The 22609-nt window shown below is 52.1% G+C and overlaps 1 protein-coding gene and 1 non-coding gene across 3 annotated transcripts in view; both read left to right on the top strand.

The window, feature by feature from the left end:
- The window catches only part of TESK1 (testis associated actin remodelling kinase 1), a 500668-nt gene that overhangs the window by 379091 nt on the left and 98968 nt on the right, over positions 1-22609 (top strand). For both annotated transcript variants that reach the window (XM_085628037.1, XM_085628044.1), the window contains exon 7: positions 2375-2458. In XM_085628037.1, coding sequence (XP_085484163.1) covers positions 2375-2458 — 84 coding nt within the window. The remainder of the gene's footprint in view (positions 1-2374; positions 2459-22609) is intronic.
- Positions 8378-8482, top strand: LOC146863784 (U6 spliceosomal RNA). Its single transcript, XR_014977506.1, has one exon. It is a non-coding gene; the product is annotated as a U6 spliceosomal RNA (small nuclear RNA).

The raw sequence follows: 22609 nt of genomic DNA, 5'->3' as shown, positions 1-22609 counted from the left end.
GGAAGCGCTCTCCTTCAGCCGCACAATCTTCTATTAGAAGCCGCACACAATAGGTCTGTCGGCGACAGTCTGTGCATTGCAGGAAGTGACGCGCGTGCTTGCACTGTCGTCGGCCTCTTCTAGTGCGGCATAGATGTAGGAATCGAAGTGAGTGCGTCTTACAGTCCAGTAAATGGTGCTTTAAATGGGCCGGTACTCACCGGCACTTCTTCGAATTATCACTGAGTCCCGGCACTTCTCTACAGCCCTTGAGAGTACCGGTACTCATGAAGAGGTAGGCTCGCTGGCTGCGATGGAGTGAACGTGTCTCTGGAGGCCAAGGCGCCGCTTCTGTAGACCCGATCTGAGCCCCAGCGGAGCTATTCAGCAGGGCTCATGTGAATAATGTCCGGTGCTCGCCACCACGCTGTCCGTTCAGGCCCTGCGCTGTCAATCACATTGCAAACACGAAGGTTGCGATCGCACTCCAAGTATAAACCAACTTAACCTCTTCTGTGCCCATGACGAGACTATCTCGTCATGAACCCCACCCACTAATGCAACGCCCGGCACAGGAGGGGGAAAGGGCGTGGCACTGAAGGGGTTAATGCATGAAGCTGTCCCTGTCCTTATGTTTAGGGTGTTTCCTTTCAATTCTTCGTCACGTTACCCGTTCTTTTATTCCATGTAATTGACCCCACGTCCCGGCATTGCGGACTCTTCTATTTTAGGTGAAGCGGAGTTCGCTTTATTAAATTCCGGGTTGCACCGGGTTCTCATTCACTTGGATTCTGATCTATGTCACGAGCACTTATTTAAGTTCGGCGTCACATTTAAGCAGACACATTCTTGTGCCAGACACCCGTTATTTTTCTTCGGTCACCCTTGGGGCTGCTGAGCCGCTCGTATTCTGAACATCATTCCACGTGGTCAGGAACTTGAAGGCGTGATTGTGACATTAAGGCTGGGGGTTGTGCTAAAGCAATGTGAAGATGTATGCGAAGTACAATGTGAAGTCCACATTAGTGCTGCATAACCACAGGATGATTTAAATGAAATTTGTAACAGAATATAATACAAATTGGCCAAAACTGTGATTGAAAGAATTATGAAGAAAGCTACAGCGGAGTGCCGGGAGGGTGCGATTTTCCTTGTGGGAGAACGTCCTCTTTACACTGTCAATCACATTTACACTATCCTGGGCATTTGTGCAAACACGGGAATCATGTCAGTCCCCTGGCAGTGGCCATCAGGCTATGGCCAGTCCGGCCCTGGTGGCAAAGGTGAAGAGTATAACATGGCTTTCATCATACCAGAGTCTTTTGTATGTCTGCTTATGTTTGTGTGTACGCCTGCTTTTGGATGCCTGTTTTTGTAAGAGAAAAGAGAAAGAGAGAATCAAGACCCTCTCAGGAGGTATTTTAAAGAAAGTGTGGCACTTTGTTTGTACATGTCTGATCGGTGACAAAGATTCATAAATAACGTAAAAGGGAGGGTTGGTGGGTTGATGGGTGAGTGGATGGATGAGTGAGCAAGGGTGGATGAATAGATAGATAGATGGATGAGTGAAAGCATGCATGGTGAAAGAAGGTGGATTATTGGATAAAAGAGTGGATGATGGGTGGATAAGTGAAAGATTGGATGGATGAATGAAAGGTAGGGAGGATGGATGAAAGGGTGGGTGATGGATGAGTGAAAATGATTGAGTGAAAGGGTGGATGGCATAAAGGAGTGAAAGGGTTGATGGATGAGCGTAGGGATTGATGGATGAGTGAAAGGAGGAATGGATAGGTTTGGAGATGGATGGATAGGTTTAGATATGAAGGGTGGATAGACGGAATGGTGAAAAACTGAATGATGAAACACTGAATAAACAATAGAAGGTAAAGGTTAAATGGTGGACATCAGCAGGTAAATGAAAGGATGAATGGATAGATTGATGGAAGAGACAAGAGATATCTTCTGGGAGGGTCATGATGAGTTGTTTCATTTGCGCGGTGCCATAAGAGCTTCGGTGCGACGTGGGGGTATTTTCAGTCTCTTTCTACTCGCGTGCTCAATAATATATAGTATTGTGCCAACCAGCAACTACCAGTATGACATTAAGAAGGTGCAACTATTGTAACAAAAGGAAATGTTAACATGTTATCGCATTTCTCTTTCATTTTGTGTAATGAGTTAACCTGCTTTGTTTATATAAACACATTTCTCATGTGTTTTGGTGTGTGCTGCAACTAATATAGAAGCTGTTAAGTTTCATCATGTCTCGCCCTTAGCCCCGCCCCCTCATCACACCTCTAGCTCATTGTAATGAGCACCTGCACCTCTTTGTCCCCATTGAAAGCGCTGGTCCATACTGTGCATGTCGTACTGACCCTCGGTTTGTCGTCACCAGGCGGATGTCTTCGCATTCGGAATCATCCTGTGTGAGATGATCGCCAGGATTCCTGCGGACCCGGACTACCTCCCCCGCACAGAGGTACCCCCTTCCTTACTCTTCCGCACAGCACTTCTCTGCATGTTTGTACTGCACTTTTCGTATTCGTTTGCAACACAATCAATGCTGCTTTCATGGGTTTACGGTGGCTGGGAAGTATCCGGGAGGCTAAAAGTAGTTTCCTTGGGTCGTCAGTTAACAACATTATGTATGTATGTATGTGTGTGTATGTATGTATGAGTTTGGGCGGAACCTGCTGCTTACGCATGAGTCTGCCACCGGAAATGTTCATTTCTAGCCCTGTATATCTTTCCACACTTTCTCCTGGTTCGTGAGAAGACCCCGCCTTCAGTAATCCGCGCCCTCTTGACATACCTAGATTCCATTTAAGGCCTAGGGGGGGGGGGGGGGGGTGCATGGCTTTCAGAAGCTTGAGGGCTGACGGAGGGTGCGGTGGGCACGGGGAGGACTGGCTCACAGAGGGCTGGATCATGGGCCTTGCCGCCCTGCGATGTCACTGGCATTCACAGCCACCAGGACAATCCTGGCAGTGGTCTGCGGGGGGTGGCGGCAACAAGCCCGGACTGCCGGAGCCGCCGGCTGTGGGTGCCGCAGTCTTGCCGCAGCCGGATGCTTCAACGGGCCTGCAGGGGGGCAGCAGCAGCGATGCTCCACATCCAACCACGGCTGCCCGCCCGCCGCAGGAACAGGTCATGCATCTGTAGCATGCGCATGATGCCTAGACCGTGTCTCGCGACACACCTACACACGACACCCGACACACTAACGTGTCTCGTAAACAATGAACGTGACCTTCTGTAATGCACCGAACGTTCATGAAAAGCGCCCCAACACCTTTGGGTTCCAGTTCACACTATAAACATTTCGCAAAAATGCACAAAGAGGTAAAGACAAAGCCTTTACCTAAAGAAAGAAAAATAGATCTCCATGTCCTGGCTGATTTCTACAAAGCGAAACCAGAAATCCTGGATGAATCACAGCTTCCCCTCTTAAATTGTGTGATCTTAGACAAATATTTTATGGCACCAATCCTTTTTCTCCATTAATGCGTAGGAAAACACTTTCAAATATGTGAGTTCAGAATACCAGTTGTACAAAAACCTAATGTACTTGATTCAATAGACTACAATTCCGCTCTACTAACCCGCGTCGTGTACAGTGTTCATGTGACAACTGTTTTGCCGCCTTTGTTCATTAATGATTCATGTTTAAAAACGATCACTTTTAATAAGAACCCAGTGCAGTGCTATAATTGGGGCCACTAGAATGATGTGGAACTTACCCCCCAAAAGGTGTTTGTTTCTAAAGTTCGCAGCAGTGCAGCGGCGCGTGCCCCCGCGGAAGGCCCTTTGTCAGGGTTGACTGGCTCCCTTTCTGCTGCTGATCACTCTGTTTGGGTGTTAACTGATACTAATGGGGTGCAACCGATGTCCAGACAGTGTTAATACGTGCCAAAATGACAACATAATGAAGTAATATGGCGCACTTCACCGCATAATTTGACTTTTCTGGCTGCATAATTTACTCAGCCCGGCTTATAATTTGACCCTCCCGTGCCGCATAACTCCAGTGGTCCTGGCCCGAATGCGATTTATTAATGTAAAAGTTTCACCGGTTAAGGAAATACATTTTCTTAAATTTTGAAGCGGTTTATCATATTTTACGTGATGGTTTCGGTGTGATTTGCATAGCCGACGTGTGCCGAGCTCGGCTCGTCCCGGGCTCTTGGCTCGGCTCTCGCTGTAAGTCTGTTGGCTCGCCACCCTTTGGATGCACCTGTTTACTGGACGCACACTAGTTGAATCTCCGGCTAACCGTACATTTTCCACGGCCTGTGTGTAAGCTGCGGAGAGGGCCCCACGGCACTAGTGCTGTCCCTGCTCGGCTGCCCAGGAGCCCTCGGTACCTCGCAGCCTGTACTCGCCGAGGGGTGTCCACCTGCCCCAGGATCGGTGCGGCCGCAGGAGGGGCCCTACAGGGAGAGGCCGAGGCGGGGTGAATGCAGTAATGTAGCTCCTCGGTGAGTGATGGGCTCTGCAGGGAGTTTAGGCGCCCACCTGAGAAGGACACACGTGTGCTCACCGAGCGGTGCTGTGCGGCTGCATCCGTCGGTGGAATGAGTCACGGAGGGCTGGAGGCGTCAGTGTGTGGGAGGGAGTGACTGACGCTCTCCCTTACACACTGATGACTTCTGAGAAAGTGAACGCGGGCAGCGGAGAAGCGTACGCCGTTCCGCTGCTGCCCCGCACCACCTCTGCCCCGCACCACCTCTGCCCCGCACCACCTCCTCCGCATACTCCTATAAAACCGCGCAGTACTCCTCGGGGTCAGTCCGTGCTCGTCGCATCTCTCGGTACTCGTGCGTGCATCTCTAAATAATTGTGCGCGCTTCTCTCGGTGCTCGTGCCCGCATCTCTCGGTGCTCGTGCCCGCATCTCTCGGTGCTCGTGCCCGCATCTCTTGGTACTTGTTCTGTACAAGGGCCAGGACTGGAGTACCACTACTGTTCATGCACTAGTAATGTGCAGTCTCCCTGCCCCTTCTCTCAGGGAGCGTGGTTCCACCCTAGGGTGCCGCCCCATGCTTCAGTGCACCCAGGCTTCCGTTCTTGTAATGGGCCAGGGCTGGAGTACCACTTGTGTTCATGCACTAGTAGTGTGCAGTCTCACTGCCCCTCCCCCTCTCTCAGGAAGCGTGGTTCTATCCTAGGGTGCCGCCCCATGCTACAGTGCTCCCAGGCTTCCGTTCTTGTAAAGGGCCAGGGCTGGAGTACCACTACTGTTCATTACCTCCTCGTTAGTCTTCCTCGCCACATGACTAACACAGTGAGCTTCAGCTCCACAACAGAACCCTCCAAAGCAAAAAAGTCAGCATCCCATGCCTCCCATCCCTTCCCAATATGGCCGACCCATGACTCCTATAAGAGGCGGGCCGGCCCAACCCAACAGCCTGTTTTTTTTGTTCTGCACTCTCTCCAGAGCGCATCAGGTGAGTGGTGCCTGCTGTAGCAGGTGCGTGGGTCCAGGGTTGGAGGTCCTGCTCTAGCGGACCCTAGGGGCATGGACCTTGTTTTGAATCCCCTACTTGTTACCCCCGGTGTGTGTGTCGGTTGCTGTGCTGGTGCCGGTGAGGCTCTGCCTTAGCGAGCCGTGGGTTTTCAGGTAAGGGGGTGGTTTGCGTGGGGCCCGGTCTTTCCGGTTCCCTTGTTTGTGGCATTCCCTTCGCCGCCCGCCTTTCGTTTGTATTCTGCGGGCGGCAGCAGTTACTTGCAAGAGTTGCGGGCGGGTGCTTTGCATTTCTCTGTCCCTGTTGTCGCCCCCTGCCCGAGCCGCGTATTCGCCTGCCCCTCGTGGCGTTGGGGGAGGCGGCGGCTCTCCTGACGGCGATGTCCGGGGGGTTTTCCCATCCCGCCGGACTCTGGCTGTGTCATTCCGCCTCCCGCTTCAGCGCGGGGGCGTGTGGCGTCTCTACGGGGTTTCTCCCCGGGTCCGCCGCTTCCGTGTTTGCTTGCGCCGCCACCCGCCTTCCTCTTCGGGTGCTGTGGCGGGTGGCGGCTGGGGAACCTGACTTACCTGCCTTGCGGGTGTTTTCTCCGGTTTTGGGGGTGTGGTTGGTCTCGGCGTCGCTCTGCCCGGGTCCTTCCTGATTGAGCTCCCCTTGCCGGGTTTCGGTCACTTTCCTGCTCGCTTTTCCGGGGGCGGGGTTTGGCATAGCTCCCTCGTTCTTCTCTGCTTCCTCCCCCGGGTCACTGATACTGGCGGGGGTTTCGGTTTCCCAGCGATTCACGCCAATGGCTGTTACTTCTTTGCTGTGTCATTTGTCTTTGGTGCGGAGGGGCTGGTTTTCCCGGGACACCCCTCCGGGGCTGCAACGTGGCGTCCCACCACCTGTTCCGATTTTACGGCCCCGTTGTGTGCTGGCTGCTTCCTCCCGCTTTCCCGTCCAGGGGCCATGTCGGGCGGGGGCTGGGGGGTCTTGCTTACGGTTTGGGGTTCGTGTCTTGGTGTTTCCCCACTGGTTTGATGTACAGCGCTCTGCTGCCTTTCAGGGTCGGTCTGAGCGTGGTTTGGGCCATTCGGTTTCTCTCCATGCCGTTGCTGTTCCGGGACTCCGTGTTGGCGTTGCTCCCTGGACGCTGTTGGTGTCAGCGGCTCTGTGAGTAGACACTCGTTTTAGCTGCTTGCCAGGATCCACGATCGCTCTTAGTTCTTACTGTGGTCGATAGTATTGGTTTGGAGATGGCTTGTTTCCCGCTCTGGGCCGTCTCGTTGTCCCGGGGGCGGGGTTTGGTTCGGCTCTCCCTGGTCTCATTCTTTCTTCTGCCGGGGTCTGTTGATTCAGTGGACTTATGCGTCTGCTGCAGGAGCCTGTGTTCGTCCTCTTGGTCACGGGTTCGGTTCCCGGCGGGTCCGCTCAGCCTTTCATCTATCTGAGGTCGGTCCGATAGTGCCATTGGGTTGGGTTTCACCAACACATCTGTTCTTCGGCGCCCGCATTCCTGTAGTGGTGAACGGGCGCTTTGCGTCTTCCCTGGTTCTGTGAGTGTCCTACACGGTCACTGTCCTGGACTGATGTTTACACATTCGTAATATTCTTTGGATTGTCGTGCGTCTGCTGCCTTTCTTCCTCTTTTTTTCATTCAGGTGCTATGGCTCACTGGTGTTTCTTGTGCCTCTGGTTTTCGGGGCTCTCACAAGACGAGGGTTCGGGTCACGCACTCGCTGTCGGAGTGGCATGTGTTGGCTTCTCTTTCTGACTCTTCTTTTGTGGTAGGTGTTTGATGTCAGCTGACCACCCTTCCTCCTCTGAGACGCCGGTCGTCTCGCTTTTTTGTGATCATTCTGTGGTCGAGTCCTGCTGATCGCTGTCGAGGTGTCGTGAGTTGGCGGAGTTTCATTTCTCTGCTTTATTTTGCTGCACTTTTCCGGTAAGCGTGTTCTGTCCTGGTGGTTGGGGGTGCTGGCTGGGTGCTTGACTCTTCCTCCACCGGTTCTGTTTTTACCTCTCTTGGCTCCTGTGCCTTACGGGACTTGTCGCCCCGTTGGGTGCGTTGTTGTGTGCCGTTGGCCTGGTGGCTTGGTCATCTGTTGCGTCCGCTTCAGGCGCCTCTGTTTCTTCCTCTTGGAGGGCTGTGTGGGGGTGGGTTGTGCCGCCTGCCTTCCCTTCGGATGCGGGCGATGGAGGTTGTAGGCGATTGTCTTTTTGCTTCGCTGTCATCCTTCCTGAGCGCTGGCGCTGTGTTGCCTTCCCACTCCTACTGCTCTGCCCCGGTTGGTTCGGGGATCCCGGGTGGGGGCCCTGCTATGTCGGGTTCTCTTGCTGGTTCCTCCTCCTGCTGGCCGTCGCGGTCCTGCCCTGCGCTCCCCCCTCTCACCGCCGCCTTGTGCTTGAGGCCCTGCTTTAGCGGGCTCTGGGGTTTGGGTTTTGGCGTTTGGCTGCCCCTCTCTGTGGGGGCGGCTGTGGGCTTCTATATTTTTCCAAATGTTGCGCCTGGGTGCGTGTGTGTCCCTCGGCCTCCTCTGTCTGTAGGGGGCGCGGGGCTCGGTTGGCTTTCGGCTTGCCGGCAGTGCCCGCTCTGTGCCCTCGGTTCTTTCGTGCCTTTCCGCCCTGGTTTCGCATGGCCCGGTCTGCTTTCTGCGGTTGTGCAGGGTCGGGCCTGGTTTGTGCCAGGTTGGGGGACCGCCTGGGTCTTCCGGGTGCTGTGGGCTTTGGGGTCCTTTTTGGGCTCTCCCTGGCGTGTTCGGGTCTGCGGCTGTGCCGCTCCCTCCTCTTCGTGCTCCCTGTCTCGGCGGTTGGTTCTTGCCCCCCTTTTTCTGTTGGGCCAGGTGCTGTGGCTCAACCAGGTGCTAGGGCTCGATGGTAGGTCTTGTGCCTCTGGTTATCGAGGCTCTCACGGGACATGGGTTTGTGTCCCGCACTCGCTGTCTTGGGGGCATTAGTTGGCATTTCTTTCTTACTCTTCTTTATTTGGTACGATTCAGAGGAGATTGGCATGGCCCCTGCGCAAGGTTGACACGCAACGTTCGTGAGGCGTTCCATTTGGTTCTCGCTGGCCATGGGTTCGTGTCACGCGCATGCTGTCTTTGTGTCCTGTGTTGGCACACTGTCGTTCTCTTATGAGGTTGTCTGACTTGGTTGGGGCCTTCCTCGTATGGTGTTTTGGGTGCTCGCTTCGGCGGCTGGTGTGCTCCGCCTGGTACGTTTCGGTGCTTTTCGCATGTCCCCTACACTCTGTTTCCACGCGTTTTCGTGTGCCGTTCCTTGCAGTCTTGTTGCCTGGCTGTTTTTTCTCCTTGCGGTTGGTCTCGGTGCCTCTGGTCCTTCCTTGGTCCGGTTTGCCCGGCCTCTTCCCGCTTCTGTCCTGGTACGGCTGGGAGGTATTGGTGCTGCTTTGGACTACTGCGTCTCCTACAGGGGCCTGGGTTCGGTTTCTTGGTCGCGGGTGCTGTTCCTGTTGTGTCCCCTTTGCCGCTCCTCCGTTTGTGGTTGTTGCATTGTAGGCCGCTGCTCTCCGTTTCCCATATTGGTTGTCGTGAGCTTTTTTGTACTGTGGTTTTCACTCTGGGTGTTTTCCAGTCTGGCTTCTGTTTGCCGTTCCTTGGTGGCTCTGGGGTTTTCCCCTGCCTTGCTGACCCTGCCTTGTGCTCCCGGGTGTTTGCTAGGTTCGCCCCTGTTTGTGGCAGCCTGTGTGGCGGTGTTGTTCTGGGTCCCTTTGGTGCTGTTTGCTCCCTTTGGGTCTCCGGTGTTGGCTCTTCGGCCTTCTCCTCCTTTTTCTGCCGGAATTTCTGGATCACTCTGCCCTTCTCGCCTTTGGTGGGTGCTCGTTTGGGCGACTCGCTTGGTCCCTGTGTGGGGCGGGCTCGGTCCGTGGTGCGGCTTTTCCCTGCCTTCTGTGCATGGGTGGTCTTGTGGGTTCTCCGCTTTCTGCGGTGGCCTGGTTGAGTCCCCTTGGTGGCCGGGTCTCTTCGGTGTCATTCTGTCACCTTCCTGGGTCTGTTTGTTCCCTTATTCCTGCCTGGGTTCTCTCCTTGGGGTCGCGGTCCCTTCCGGGGGGTCCTTTGTGTGACTGGGGTTTCTTTACCCTTCTGTTCTCTTCTGCGCCCCTTTTCCTTTCTTGCTACTCGCGAGTGGTGTTCTCCATTGCGGGGTTGCTGTGTTTGTCATTCGGCTTCTCCCTTTCTGCTGTGCCTTTTTTGGTGGGTCGCTGTGGTGGGGTTGCCCTCTGTTCGTTCGGTTTCCCTTTTTTAAGGGGGGTTTTTTGTTGCCCTCTTTCGGGATGTCCGTTGGCCGGTGTTGGCCGGCTTGATCTCTGGGCTCTGTTTTCTGTGGCCTTTGGCTCCGTGCGGTCTGGTCCGGAGTTTTTCTCTGTCCCGTTTGGGCCTTTGCTTTCGGCATGGTTCCTGCCGGCACTTCGTGTCTCTGGGGTCCGGGTTTTTGTCCGTCCTTCCCGGTGTCTTTAGGTCCCGGGCTGGTTCTTCCTGCTCGTGGTTGCCTCTCCCCTGGGTGGTCCTTCCGCTCGTTCTGGCCTGTTGGGTTTGGCCCTCGTTCGTGGGCATTCCCTTCTGGTCTGTTGGTTTCTTGTGAGTTCCATGAAGCCGTTGGGCTTTGGTATGTGCTCACTGTGTTAGTCATGTGGCGAGGAAGACTAACGAGGAGGTAATGCCCCGATTACTTACCGGTAATCTTCATTACTCCGAGTATAGTCTTCCTCGCCACATGAGTTCCCATCCCTCCCTCCCTGTCTGGCTATCGGCTTCATGTGGTGCTTGGTAGTTTCAGGCTGTTGGGTTGGGCCGGCCCGCCTCTTATAGGGGTCATGGGTGTAATGGGTCGGCCATATTGGGAAGGGATGGGAGGCATGGGATGCTGACTTTTTTGCTTTGGAGGGTTCTGTTGTGGAGCTGAAGCTCACTGTGTTAGTCATGTGGCGAGGAAGACTATACTCGGAGTAATGAAGATTACCGGTAAGTAATCGGGGCATTCACTAGTAGTGTGCAGTCTCACTGCCCCCGCCCCCTCTCTCAGGGAGCATGGTTCCACCCTAGGGTGCCGCCCCATGCTTCAGTGCACCCAGGCTTCCGTTCTGTACAAGGGCCAGGGCTGGAGTACCACTACTGTTCATTCACTAGTAGTGTGCAGTCTCACTGCCCCTCCCCCTCTCTCAGGGAGCGTGGTTCCACCCTAGGGTGCCACCCCATGCTTCAGTGCACCCAGGCTTCCATTCTTGTAAAGGGCCAGGGCTAGAGTACCACTACTGTTCATTCACTAGTAGTGTGCAGTCTCACTGCCCCCGCCCCCTCTCTCAGGGAGCGTGGTTCCATCCTAGGGTGCCGCCCCATGCTTCAGTGCACCCAGGCTTCCGTTCTGTACAAGGGCCAGGGCTGGAGTACCACTACTGTTCATTCACTAGTAGTGTGCAGTCTCACTGCCCCTCCCCCTCTCTCAGGGAGCGTGGTTCCACCCTAGGGTGCCGCCCCATGCTTCAGTGCTCCCAGGCTTCCGTTCTTGTAAAGGGCCAGGGCTGGAGTACTACTACTGTTCATTCACTAGTAGTGTGCAGTCTCACTGCCCCCTCTCTCAGGGAGCGTGGTTCCATCCTAGGGTGCCACCCCATGCTTCAGTGCTCCCAGGCTTCCGTTCTTGTAAAGGGCCAGGGCTAGAGTACCACTACTGTTCATGCACTAGTAGTGTGCAGTCTCACTGCCCCCGCCCCCTCTCTCAGGGAGCGTGGTTCCATCCTAGGGTGCCACCCCATGCTTCAGTGCACCCAGGCTTCCGTTCTTGTAAAGGGCCAGGGCTGGAGTACCACTACTGTTCATTCACTGGTAGTGTGCAGTCTCCCTGCCCCTTCTCTCAGGGAGCGTGGTTCCACCCTAGGGTGCCGCCCCATGCTTCAGTGCACCCAAGCTTCCGTTCTTGTAAAGGGCCAGGGCTGGAGTACCACTACTGTTCATGCACTAGTAGTGTGCAGTCTCACTGCCCCCTCTCTCAGGGAGCGTGGTTCCATCCTAGGGTGCCGCCCCATGCTTCAGTGCACCCAGGCTTCCGTTCTTGTAAAGGGCCAGGGCTGGAGTACCACTACTGTTCATGCACTAGTAGTGTGCAGTCTCACTGCCCCCGCCCCCTCTCTCAGGGAGCGTGGTTCCATCCTAGGGTGCCGCCCCATGCTTCAGTGCTCCCAGGCTTCCATTCTTGTAAAGAGCCAGGGCTGGAGTACCACTACTGTTCATTCACTAGTAGTGTGCAGTCTCACAGCGCTGCCCCCTCTCTCAGGGAGCGTGGTACCACCCTAGGGTGCCGCCCCATGCCTCAATGCTCCCCATTGCCTCTCTTTTCAAGGCCCGGCCTCCAGAAGTGCAGCCTCCCGTCCCCACCTCCCTGCCGGCTCCACGGGCCTGGCTCCCTCGCAGGCTGCTGCCTAATCCTCTCCCAGTTTAGCTGCGGCGCCTGCCCCATGCTTCAGTGCACCCAGCCCGCCTTTCTTTCTCAGGGCCACGCGCTGGCACGCCTTCCAAACATGATTACCGTATCCAGTGAATGAGTCCGATTTCGGGATTCCCTTCAATGCCTGACCCGCGGTGGTAATTTAATTGACTGTACACAGTGCTTTAAATGGGAAAAAATAAGTGTAGGTACTCATTAAATTGAGCTAGGGGCGTGACTAGTGGGCGGGGTTAGAGGCGGGGCGAGACATGATGACACTAGGACATTTCTATAGGGTATTCATTTTGCCCGTGCATTTCCTTTGATAGTAGCTTTAAACTTCCCATATATGCAAATTAACAGCTGCATATGATAATAGAGTGGTGTAAATACCTGCTAGGAGCAGGCCCTAAATCATAATAGAAGGAGCTTTTAACCCCTTGGCTGCGGCAGGAATTCCGCCGCCGCGCTGGGGGGGTTTGGGGGCAGCGCGGTGGCGCTGTGCTCATGACGGAGCCACTCCGTCATGAGTCACGGTTGAGCTGTGCTCATGACGGAGTGGCTCCGTCATGACTCCGCCCACTGCGCTGATCGCCCGCACAGGCGGGGAATTAGCGCCGCGTGGGCGGAGCGGCGGCCAACGGCCGCAGCATGACGGAACCACTCCGTCATGAGCACACGGCACCCGTGGCTCATGACGGAGTGGTTCCGTCATGAGCGGGGAAGGGGTTAAATCAATGCATTCAAGCCATCAACAGCACTATTCACGCTAATTATCAGTGTGCCTCAGAATAAAAGAGATTTTGGAATACCAGCATTAATAATGAGTACTACGCCAGTTGCAGGACATACCAAAACATGTGAGAAAAGTATCAATATAAACAAAAAAACGTGTTAACTCATTACACAAAATAAAGACCTAACACAATATGTTAAGGTTTCCTTGTCTTGCAATATTTGCAGCTTCTCACTGTCATACTGTTCCTACTTGGTTGCTATTGGCACAGTACTTCAAATACACACAGAAACAAGCAGACCATGTACACACAAAAGCATTCGACGCATTTCTTTAAAACTACCTCCTGAGATTGTCCACATTCTTTTCCTCTCTGAGCTCACTTTTTTTCTCACACTGAAACATACACGGAAGCAGGCGCGCACACCAGGTGCGCAACGCCCATTGGGCTCAAAGGGCTGCAGCCCCCCCCGCCACTCCCCTCCATCGTGGGTGTCAGCCCAGGCCGAGACAGCTTCCCTGGCACACACACAGCCGCACCCGAGTACTTCACAGGTCTTTAATAGACCATTTGCATGTTCATGAGGCTTTGTTGTTTTTTTCACCCCTTTTAAGAGCCCCTGCATCTCCACTTTGCCTATTGGTGGAAGAATTAGCCCCCCCTCCCCCTGAAATTTGGCTCTAGTTGCGCCTCTGGTGCACACACACACGTACACACACACTACACTTGGGATTGTTACGGCACAGGCACAGCAAGCACAGTGTGAATGTGATTGACAGAGAAGGGCTTTAATGGGCCCTTCTCTATCAAACACAGCAGGGCGTGAAAATCCCAAAACAGGGACATCCTTTGCAAAACGCACGAGTCGCTGCTGAATGGTTCAGCAGTTACTCACCTACGAGCTAGAGAGGCATTGGCTGTCAGAGTGCCGTACATATCTGCTCCCGTCTGACTGACTTGAGCTCCGCAGCAATAACACCAATTAATATACCTCCAATGAGTACCGGTACTCTCCTTAGCAGTGAAGAAGTGCCGTTACTCTGATCGACTGTACAGAATGTCACCCGCACACTGGCAGCACTGAGGGCGGGGTGGAAAACGCTGGTCTGAGCCAAGGAAAACATCCACCTTTACAGCTCCATTCATCTCTAGTAATCCTGTCTTTCAGCCGCGTTTGCTCGTTTTTTCACATCATTGGAGCACTCTTCAAGGAAGGGAGCAAGCTTTGACAAGTTGAGAAATATCAGTACACGTGCCCCATCCATCATTGGACTGCAAGCCAGCTCGGTGTTGAAATCCTGCTGTCCACCCATCCATCAGGATACTGTTAATGACATGTGTGAGAAGTTGGCCTGGCATATGCTGTTCACTAGTTATAGTGGCCACCTTGCACCAGTGCAATTCGACTCTCATGGTAGATAGGTTTGAGACAACCTTTAAAGAAAGCTATCCTAGTGGTAGCTGTGGAGAGCAGCCTTCAGACTAAGTCTTTAGAGGAATGTAAAGCAGCTTGTTTTACCTTATAATCTCTTGAATTACTAAATGAAAGGGCACCACACAGGTATATATATCAAATATATATGTATTTATTACTAGACACACTCTGCTAATCTCTTTATGAGATTAGAAGTCAGAACCAGATTCAAATATCAACGTTTCACAATAAATTAAGCACAAATATGGCTGGGGCCCTAGGGGCGTACCAGACCATATACTAAAAAAGAGACTTAGAAATATCGACTTTGGAGGGGACAAGGCCTGGGGCCTTCAGAAGCGCTGGGGACTCACTAATCCACCCAAGGCAGGTAAGTAAAGGACCCACGGGAGACGCATGCAGTGTGAGAACACAGCCACGGATCCCAATAGACTTCAATGGAGCAAGTCGTGGTTGGAATTTTAAAGTTTTAGGATACTTCGGGAGAGTCTACAAGCAAGTCGCTTACAGGGTAAGTAGTTCTAGAGCCAACACATACAGGAGCACCGTAGTGCTGGAGTTACCTCACCCAGGGAAGCCGGGGGCATAGGTGTCTTTTGGTGTCGTGTCGCGGCGTCGTTTTCAATGGGAGCCAAAGAAGATTTGCTGCTTGTGAAGGTAGCAGAAGTGTCCGGTGGAATCCAAAGCTGGATTCCGAAGAAAGAAGACCTGAAAGCAGAAGGGACAGTGTTCAAAGTCACTTGGCAGTGACCCGGGGCAAGGAAGCTGGATGCCTACAGCCGTCGGGTGATTTCAGGTGATCACTGGTGTCTTGACTCTTCAGCCACAAGGTCCAGGAGGTGTCGACGACGACCAGGAGCTGGATTCGGCGTGTCCCACGAAGTCTGCAGCTTACTGCGGTGCCGGCGACCAGATTGGAGCCAACAAGCCTTGGTAACAGCAAGTCTCGTGGAAAGTGTAAAAAGTCAGCGGTGCAGACCAGCAAGGTCTGAGAGACTCACCCAGCGAGGGTAAGTCAAGGAGGCCTGGAGCAACCAGGGGAGCCCTTTGGATTTGTAGAAAAGTTTTCAGGGGACCCACAAGCCAACCGGCAAGGGATCGCGATGACGCCTCGGGAGGATTCACTCAACAGGAGCCCACGGTCACTCGAGACGAGGTAGGCCTCTGATCTTCGGTGGAAATCCTGCTGGAGGCTTGGACCACACGTGGTCCAATGCACAAGTTCATAGAACGTTGTGAAGGGGTTGCACTCAAAAATAGTGCACGGTACCCAGGTATTGTGGTTCCTCGTCACTCGTGGGGTCCACTTGCCTCAGCTTCGTGGGGACTCACGATGGCCTTGGAGAAGTCAGGAAATCCACTTCCGGGGCTGCAGGGACTTCGGACTCCGGCGGTAGCGGGAACGTTTGTGACAGTTGATGCAATGTTTTCGTGCCTGCCAAGCAGGGGAGTCACTCCTTGACTCCAAGGGAGATTCTTCCGTCTTCCAGAGGTAGTGGAACGTCGAAGGTCCAGGATTCTTCTTCAGAGCGTCGTCCAGGGATATCTAGTTTGCAATGGCAAGAGTTCCCTAACTTATTCTACAAGGAAGGGAGGAGCTAGCTCTATGACCCCTCCTATGGGAGGGTCAGGGGAGTGGGTGGTTACACCCACTTCCCTTTGTCCAGTTTCGTGCCAGAACAGGGGCAGGTAGCCCCTGAACCAGTTTGAGCTGGCATATGCACAGAGGAGCCTACTGCTCCCCCAGTGCAGGACTTCAAAGCACTCTAGGAGTGCACCCACCCAGCCCCAATACACTAAATCCTGTCTGGAAGGTGGTGACACCTCCCTGTGACAGGATGCCTACTGTTGGGCCTCCTCCACTGCGAGTTTCAGTCAGCAGCAGGAGGGCAGCCCAGTGTCTGTGCTGGTGGCATCCATTTTGTGATGCTAGGCTCTTTCAGATTTTGCACAGTGGGTACATGTCTTCTCCTCTGGAAGGGTGAGATCATACTCCAACACCAGTTACTGGTGTGGGGGTATGATTCCAAAATGTTTGACACCAAACACGACATGTTTTAATGCAGCCATCCCAAAGTTAGCATTAACCGCGAGGTTATAATGCACTTAAGAGAATATGGTTTAACTGCATCCACAAACAGCTACAGAGAATAGACTCTGAGAGCTGCAGAGGGGCCCTGCTCAGGCAGAGACACCCCCTCACATGGAAACCAACACCCTACCCTCAGGATTGATAGGGCCTGCCTTAGGGGTGACTGATAGGTTTATATGTGTGTGCAGGTAGAGATATAGTGTACTTATATCTCAGTGAGGAGTGGTAACACTACCTCACCCAGGCTGCAGTAGCAGGCCTGTGGTGTCATATTTAGTCTGCTTCCCAGGGGTGGCATAATACATGTTTCAGCCGCTGGTAGGCCTGTGAAGTACCTATGCCCTTGGTACGGAAGGTACCATATACTAGGGGCTCATAAGGTACCACAGTATCCAATCACTAGTGCATTTAATATGCACTCCAAGTTGTTTAGAGAGAACAGAGAGGCTGGGGCCCTGATTAGCAGGTTCCCAGCCAGACTATAGCCAGAAACCAGTGTAAACATCAGAAAAAAAGTGGGGGCAACATAAGGTGCAGATCCTACTTTCCTACAACATGTCTGACCACGTGACAGCTGGGTGGTCCTTGGGAGTTTGTGCCCCACGTCAATCTATAACCAGGGGCACATCCTGGTCTAAGCATCAGATGTGGCCATAAAACATTTATATGTGCAGTTCCCAATGGTTAGAACAACAGGAAAACACTAACAAGAAAGAGTATTCCTACAACCCACAAATTCAGCCCAAATGATCGGAACAATTCTGAAATCCCAACAGCACACAACCTCTCACCCAAGATGGATGATGATCACAAAGTAGAAAGTGCACTGAACCCTTCTGCACTTCTCAGATGTATAACCACATCACCCCTCATCGGCGCCACATCACCCCTCATCGGCGCCACATCACCCCTCATCGGCGCCACATCACCCCTCATCGGCGCCACATCACCCCTCATCGGCGCCACATCACCCCTCATCGGCGCCACATCACCCCTCATCGGCGCCACATCACCCCTCATCGGCGCCACATCACCCCTCATCGGCGCCACATCACCCCTCATCGGCGCCACATCACCCCTCATCACCCCTCATCGGGGCCACATCACCCCTCATCGGGGCCACATCACCGCTCATCGGGGCCACAGCACCGCTCATCGGGGCCACAGCACCGCTCATCGGGGCCACAGCACCGCTCATCGGGGCCACAGCACCGCTCATCGGGGCCACAGCACCGCACCGCTCATCGGGGCCACAGCACCGCACCGCTCATCGGGGCCACAGCACCGCTCATCGGGGCCACAGCACCGCTCATCGGCGCCACAGCACCGCTCATCGGCGCCACAGCACCGCTCATCGGCGCCACAGCACCGCTCATCGGCGCCACAGCTCCGCTCATCGGCGCCACAGCACCGCTCACTATCTCCCTCAATCCCGAGGCCCTCCCTCACACAAATGGCAAGAGTCCACCCGCCAAGCTCGTGCACAACTCTGACTACCACTGGAAATGTTATAAGCAGCGAGGCTAAATCGCATAGTTGGTTCGGGTACTACGCCCTCCACCTGCCTATTACCCTTCCACTGTAGAGAAACCTCTCACCCCATCCTGAAGTTGATATTGAACACACATAGGAGGTGCCTACAGACTGTTAATGCAAACACTGCACAGGAGCTCCACGCCAGTTCATGCTCTCTTTAACCTCTCAATATGAATGTTTTTTGACTAAAGATTCTCTGAACCCCAAATGCTCTCCTACACTAGAGGACTTAAGCCCCCTCCTTCGTCTACAACGCTTAAGTCCTCCTGACTTGGATATCCTATTCTCACACTTCTTCACATTATCCTCCAACCTCTACTCCCTTGAGGTGAAAACTAGGCAGCTATCCCAGCCAGTAAAACACTTTTTTACTTTGCAATTTCCATGCTGGTCCCATGTACTAAATTTGACCCCTTCATTCAAAAGCAAACCACAGACAAATAGTGATGCAAGACCCTGGTGTAACAAAGAGCCGAGAAACGCCGAAGCCTCCTCCCGTTTGTCTGATACAGATATTGAAGACTTCCTCCGCCAAGACAGCTCGGACACTTTATTGCACATCCCCACGGATGTCTCAGACGTTCCTAAAAAAGCCAGTCTAAACTGACTTGGAGGATAGCTGATCTGGCCAACCTAATTGTGAACCCAATACCTTTGACGTCCATCTTGGTGTGCTCCTATCTTAAGTACCTACGGGATAGCTGCAGATCAACAGTGGAATATAGAGTGGAACTATCAACCCTGACCACTTCCCTGCACCTCCTTGAATTCTTCATCCAGGAAGCAGGGCATGACCCCTCCCAACAGGTTACTGACCTACTCCTGCCTCTTAATACTCAATCATTTGCCTGCGCTGCATACAGAAATGGGTGTAGCGTTTCCAATGCAAGCAACCTGAAAAACTGACCAATATTCCTTTAAATGTTTGTCGTTCAAACTGAAAGCCCTTGATGAAAGCACAACCCATTCAACTTAATACATTATCCTCCTGTAGACAACCTGCTATTGGTTGACTGACTCCTAAAGATAACAGAACAAATAGTATAAAAATCAGACAACATCCTCCTACTTGCATTGTGGGTTGGCTCAGGATAAAGCTGTAATAACTTCACGCAAGGCTACTCGGCACCCACCTATCTGGAAGGATCCATACTTGGTCTTGTGATCTCAGCTGAGGATGTACTCCACACCAACCCACCCGTCCCAGGTGGGATTGGTCTCATGACCAGGACACCATCCCTCACCACACCGTTCTCAACCATGAAGCAGATTGTAGATGAACTAGTGAATGCTAATGTGCAGAAGTTTAATGTTGGTAACCTTAAAAATTGTGCTTTAAGTGAAACGTGTGAACTTGGCCTCTGTCGTCCACCTTTAGCAGGATTGCATGCCACGCAGCTTGATTAACTTTACGGTTTCATTCTCTGGTGGACTAAAGAATGACTGTGCATCACAGAGCAAGCTAAAGACTTTACTGAATGTTCTGAATGACATGTAAGGCTTAGTTTAGCTGTCCCAGACTGAATAACATAATACATAAGTTGTCTCCCAAGTACCCGACGCTGTGAGCACAGAATCCCAGGTAGTATAATGGTGAGAAGTGAACATCCTTGAATGTATTCTGTTGCAAATGCTTCTATTAGTTTTGAGCCCGAGGACCATGTACTACTGTAATGAATATATTAACCTTTTGTTTAAAATCCTTTAAAAGTGTGTGATTTTACATAGTCTAGGAAGTGTCCTCCCCGCCCCCCTAAGAAGGAGAATATCTCTCAATTTTGTCTTTAAACTCTCTTGATGAGGTCATGATTCTTTGTACTTTGGGCTTCGCACCTTGACTGAATTTCAGTGAATTTCTATTTGACCAATTGCACATTGTGTCTTTGTACTTTGACTCCAAACTTAAGACCTTCACAGCTGTCGTTCTTAAAACTTCAATTTGATTAAGAGATAAGGTACCACTGAACTTCTATTACAGGAGAGACTGGTCCATCGGGGAGCACCAAAGTCCGTATAGGGACTACATTGCTCCTGGTACAAGAAAATCAACGCACACAGAAGTAAAAAAGAAAAGGTGTGGGTTTGTCCGTTGACACTAGCATCCCCACAACTGCGACACTAACCGCCTTGTCTTATATTCTAGATAATGTCTAAAGTCAAAACAAAAGATAAAAAAACAAATCTTTAGGATTATAGCCACCGTTATAAGATCGGATATCAGTCTCAAAAGACCATTTGAAACAGTGAAGCAGACCCCCACCTCTCTCCCAAGCGACCAACCTTGATTAACATAACCACCTTAAAACTGAGAGGTTCTCTAAATATTTTTAAGACATAGAAAACAATCAATCAACTCTGATACATAAAGCGCAGCTACTCACCCACAAGTGTATCCATGGGCTAGGTTCCTGCCGGGATCAGTCGAAGAGGCAGGTCTGGATTCCCTTTCTCAATGCTAGAGAGGATGAAGTTCGGAGATGAAGGGGAAGGTCGTTCTAGGATTTGGCGGCGGAGTAGGAGAAGAAACAATGTCCACTGTAGCTCCTGCTGATGCTGGGAGTGTGTGCGTGGGAGGTGGAGAGCTGGAGGTGGAGCGCAGGTAGTGGTTGATTTATGCAGGTCCTTGGGCATGGAGGGCCTTGTAGGCTTGTTTGCGCATCTTGAATTGGCATCTTTTCTGGATGGGTAGACAGTGGAGGTTCCTGTGGTGGAGGAAGATGTGGGTGTGTTTGGGAAGCTGAAGGATGAGCCTGGCAGCTGAGTTCTCAATCATCTGGAGTCTCTTTAGGAATTGAGTGGTGATTCCTGCATAGAGTGCATTTACTGTAGTCCAGCCGGCTGGTGACTAGGGCTTGAATTACCGTTTTCCTGGTGCTGACGGGGAGCCATGTGTAGATCTTTGGTAGAATGCGGAGGGTGTGGAAGCAGGTGGAGGAGACTACGTTGATCTGGCATATCATGGTGAGTTTGCTGTCCAGTATGATGATAAGGTTGAGGGCGTGGTCTATCGGTGTGGGTCCGAGTTAGGAGTGCCACTAGGTGTCGTTCCACAGAGAGGTGTGGTTCCCAAAAATCAGCACTACCGTCTTATCTGTGTTTTGATCCTCAGGCAGTGGGTCATCATGCAGTTGTGAAAGGTGGTCCTAGTGGTGGAGGGGTCTTCTGCGAGTGAGAGGATGAGCTGGATATAGTCTGCGTAGGATATGATGTTGAGGCCATGGGTTCTGATGATGTTGGCCAGAGGCATCATGGAAGTGTTGAACAGGGTAGGGCTAAGGGATGAACCTTGAGGGACACCGCAGATGGGCTCTGGCGTTCTGAAATGAAGGTGGTAGGCAGATTCTCTGGGTTTGTCCTGTGAGGAAGGATCCAATCCACTTGAGGTCGTCTCCCTGGTCCCTGAGGTGGTGTAGTCTCTTGATGAGTGTGTGGTGGGATACGGTGTTGAATCACAACAAAGAAAAAGTATTGAAGTTCCACTGAATCCTTAAGACAAGCCGACCTGCTCTACAACCACCCCAATACCGACTTACACCTGGTCCCGGATCAAGAAGGCAACTGTCTGAAATCTCCAGCACCATCTGAAGACTATAGCCTTCCTCTCTCTCAGTAACTCTTTTTCCAGCCTCTTTTCTCAATTCTGCCCTTCTGGACCATTCTAAATAAAGCTTCCAAGGTATAATCTCTGATGAGCTAAAAACGGACCAGGTTATGCCTTTGCTAAAAACTAATGGAAATGCATTTAAAAAAAGGGATCTAACCTAGATTACGCTATCACTTTGCCGTTTTTCAACCTACCCCTCCTGTCTGTAGTTCTAGAATAGAGTGTTCCTCAAGTTGGAGAATTCATTGAGGGAAAAAATCTCCTTGAAAATCACCAGTCAGGCTTCAGGAGTGGCTGCAGGACGGAAATTGCAATCTTTACTGACACTGCCCTGTCCCTGCAAGAACAAGTAATCTGGGTTCGTGGGATTTGTTTTGGGCTGCTACATATCCTTCAGAAATTATTCCGATGGATTCTTGTAGTGTGAAGAAGGAACATAATCCAAGCCTTAGTTCTGAGCAGGCTTGATTATGGAATCTAGCCTGTGCATGTGGGCGTGGCTGAGTGCCTCTTCACCCGGCTCCAGACTATTCAAAACACAGCTGCGAAGTGCATTTGTAATGAAAGCAATAGCAGTTCAGCATCGTCCTGCCCCGACCAGTTCCATTGGCTTCTGGTCCGCAAACAAACTATTTTCAAGCTAATGTGCAATACGCACAGAGACCTTTACAGAACCGGCCACTTCCACAAACCCACAAGGAACCTCCGGTCAGCCAACAAGGCTCTAATATCCTGCAGAAGGATGGAAAAATCTCAAATGGGTGGCTGTTCTTTTAACTTTTTGGCCTCCACTCATTAGAACAACCGCCCCCAGAATCTACGTACTGTGTCAGATCTGTTGACATTTCGAAAAAAACGGAAGAGATGTCTATATCCACTTTAGGTTCAGGATCAGAACCGGTAATTCTAAAGTCTAGCACCGGAATATCCAGCGCCCGGATACCCGTTGGGTGGCAGCTGCGCTATAGAAGTTGACGCTCTCATCTTGGGGCAGCTCTGTTCTGTTGTCGAACTGTCAGTGGTAAATCACAGTCGACCATCTCACTCTCTGCAAAACACTACATGAGAGAATGCGGATTAACAACTCTCTTCTCGTCTGTTTCTTACATGCCGACAGCTCGATCTTACTTCTTCTCTGATCCCCGTCCCTCCATCCAGGAAAGATATCACATGTCCACCCACTCTCCTGCCCTCTTCAACATTTACATGTGTCCTCTGAGCTCACTTCTGAGTCAACTGAATGTCTCATTTCACAACTCTCAGCTGTATTTGAGAATCTCCAGAGGGTTTTAGATGTGACATAAAAAACGGAGTGTTTGTAAAGAATAAAGTTAGCACCACATTT

The sequence above is a fragment of the Triturus cristatus genome, chromosome 2_1, assembly GCF_964204655.1.
Source record: "Triturus cristatus chromosome 2_1, aTriCri1.1, whole genome shotgun sequence".
In the NCBI taxonomy this organism is placed as follows: domain Eukaryota; kingdom Metazoa; phylum Chordata; class Amphibia; order Caudata; family Salamandridae; genus Triturus; species Triturus cristatus.
This window is presented reverse-complemented; position numbering and strand designations above follow the sequence as displayed.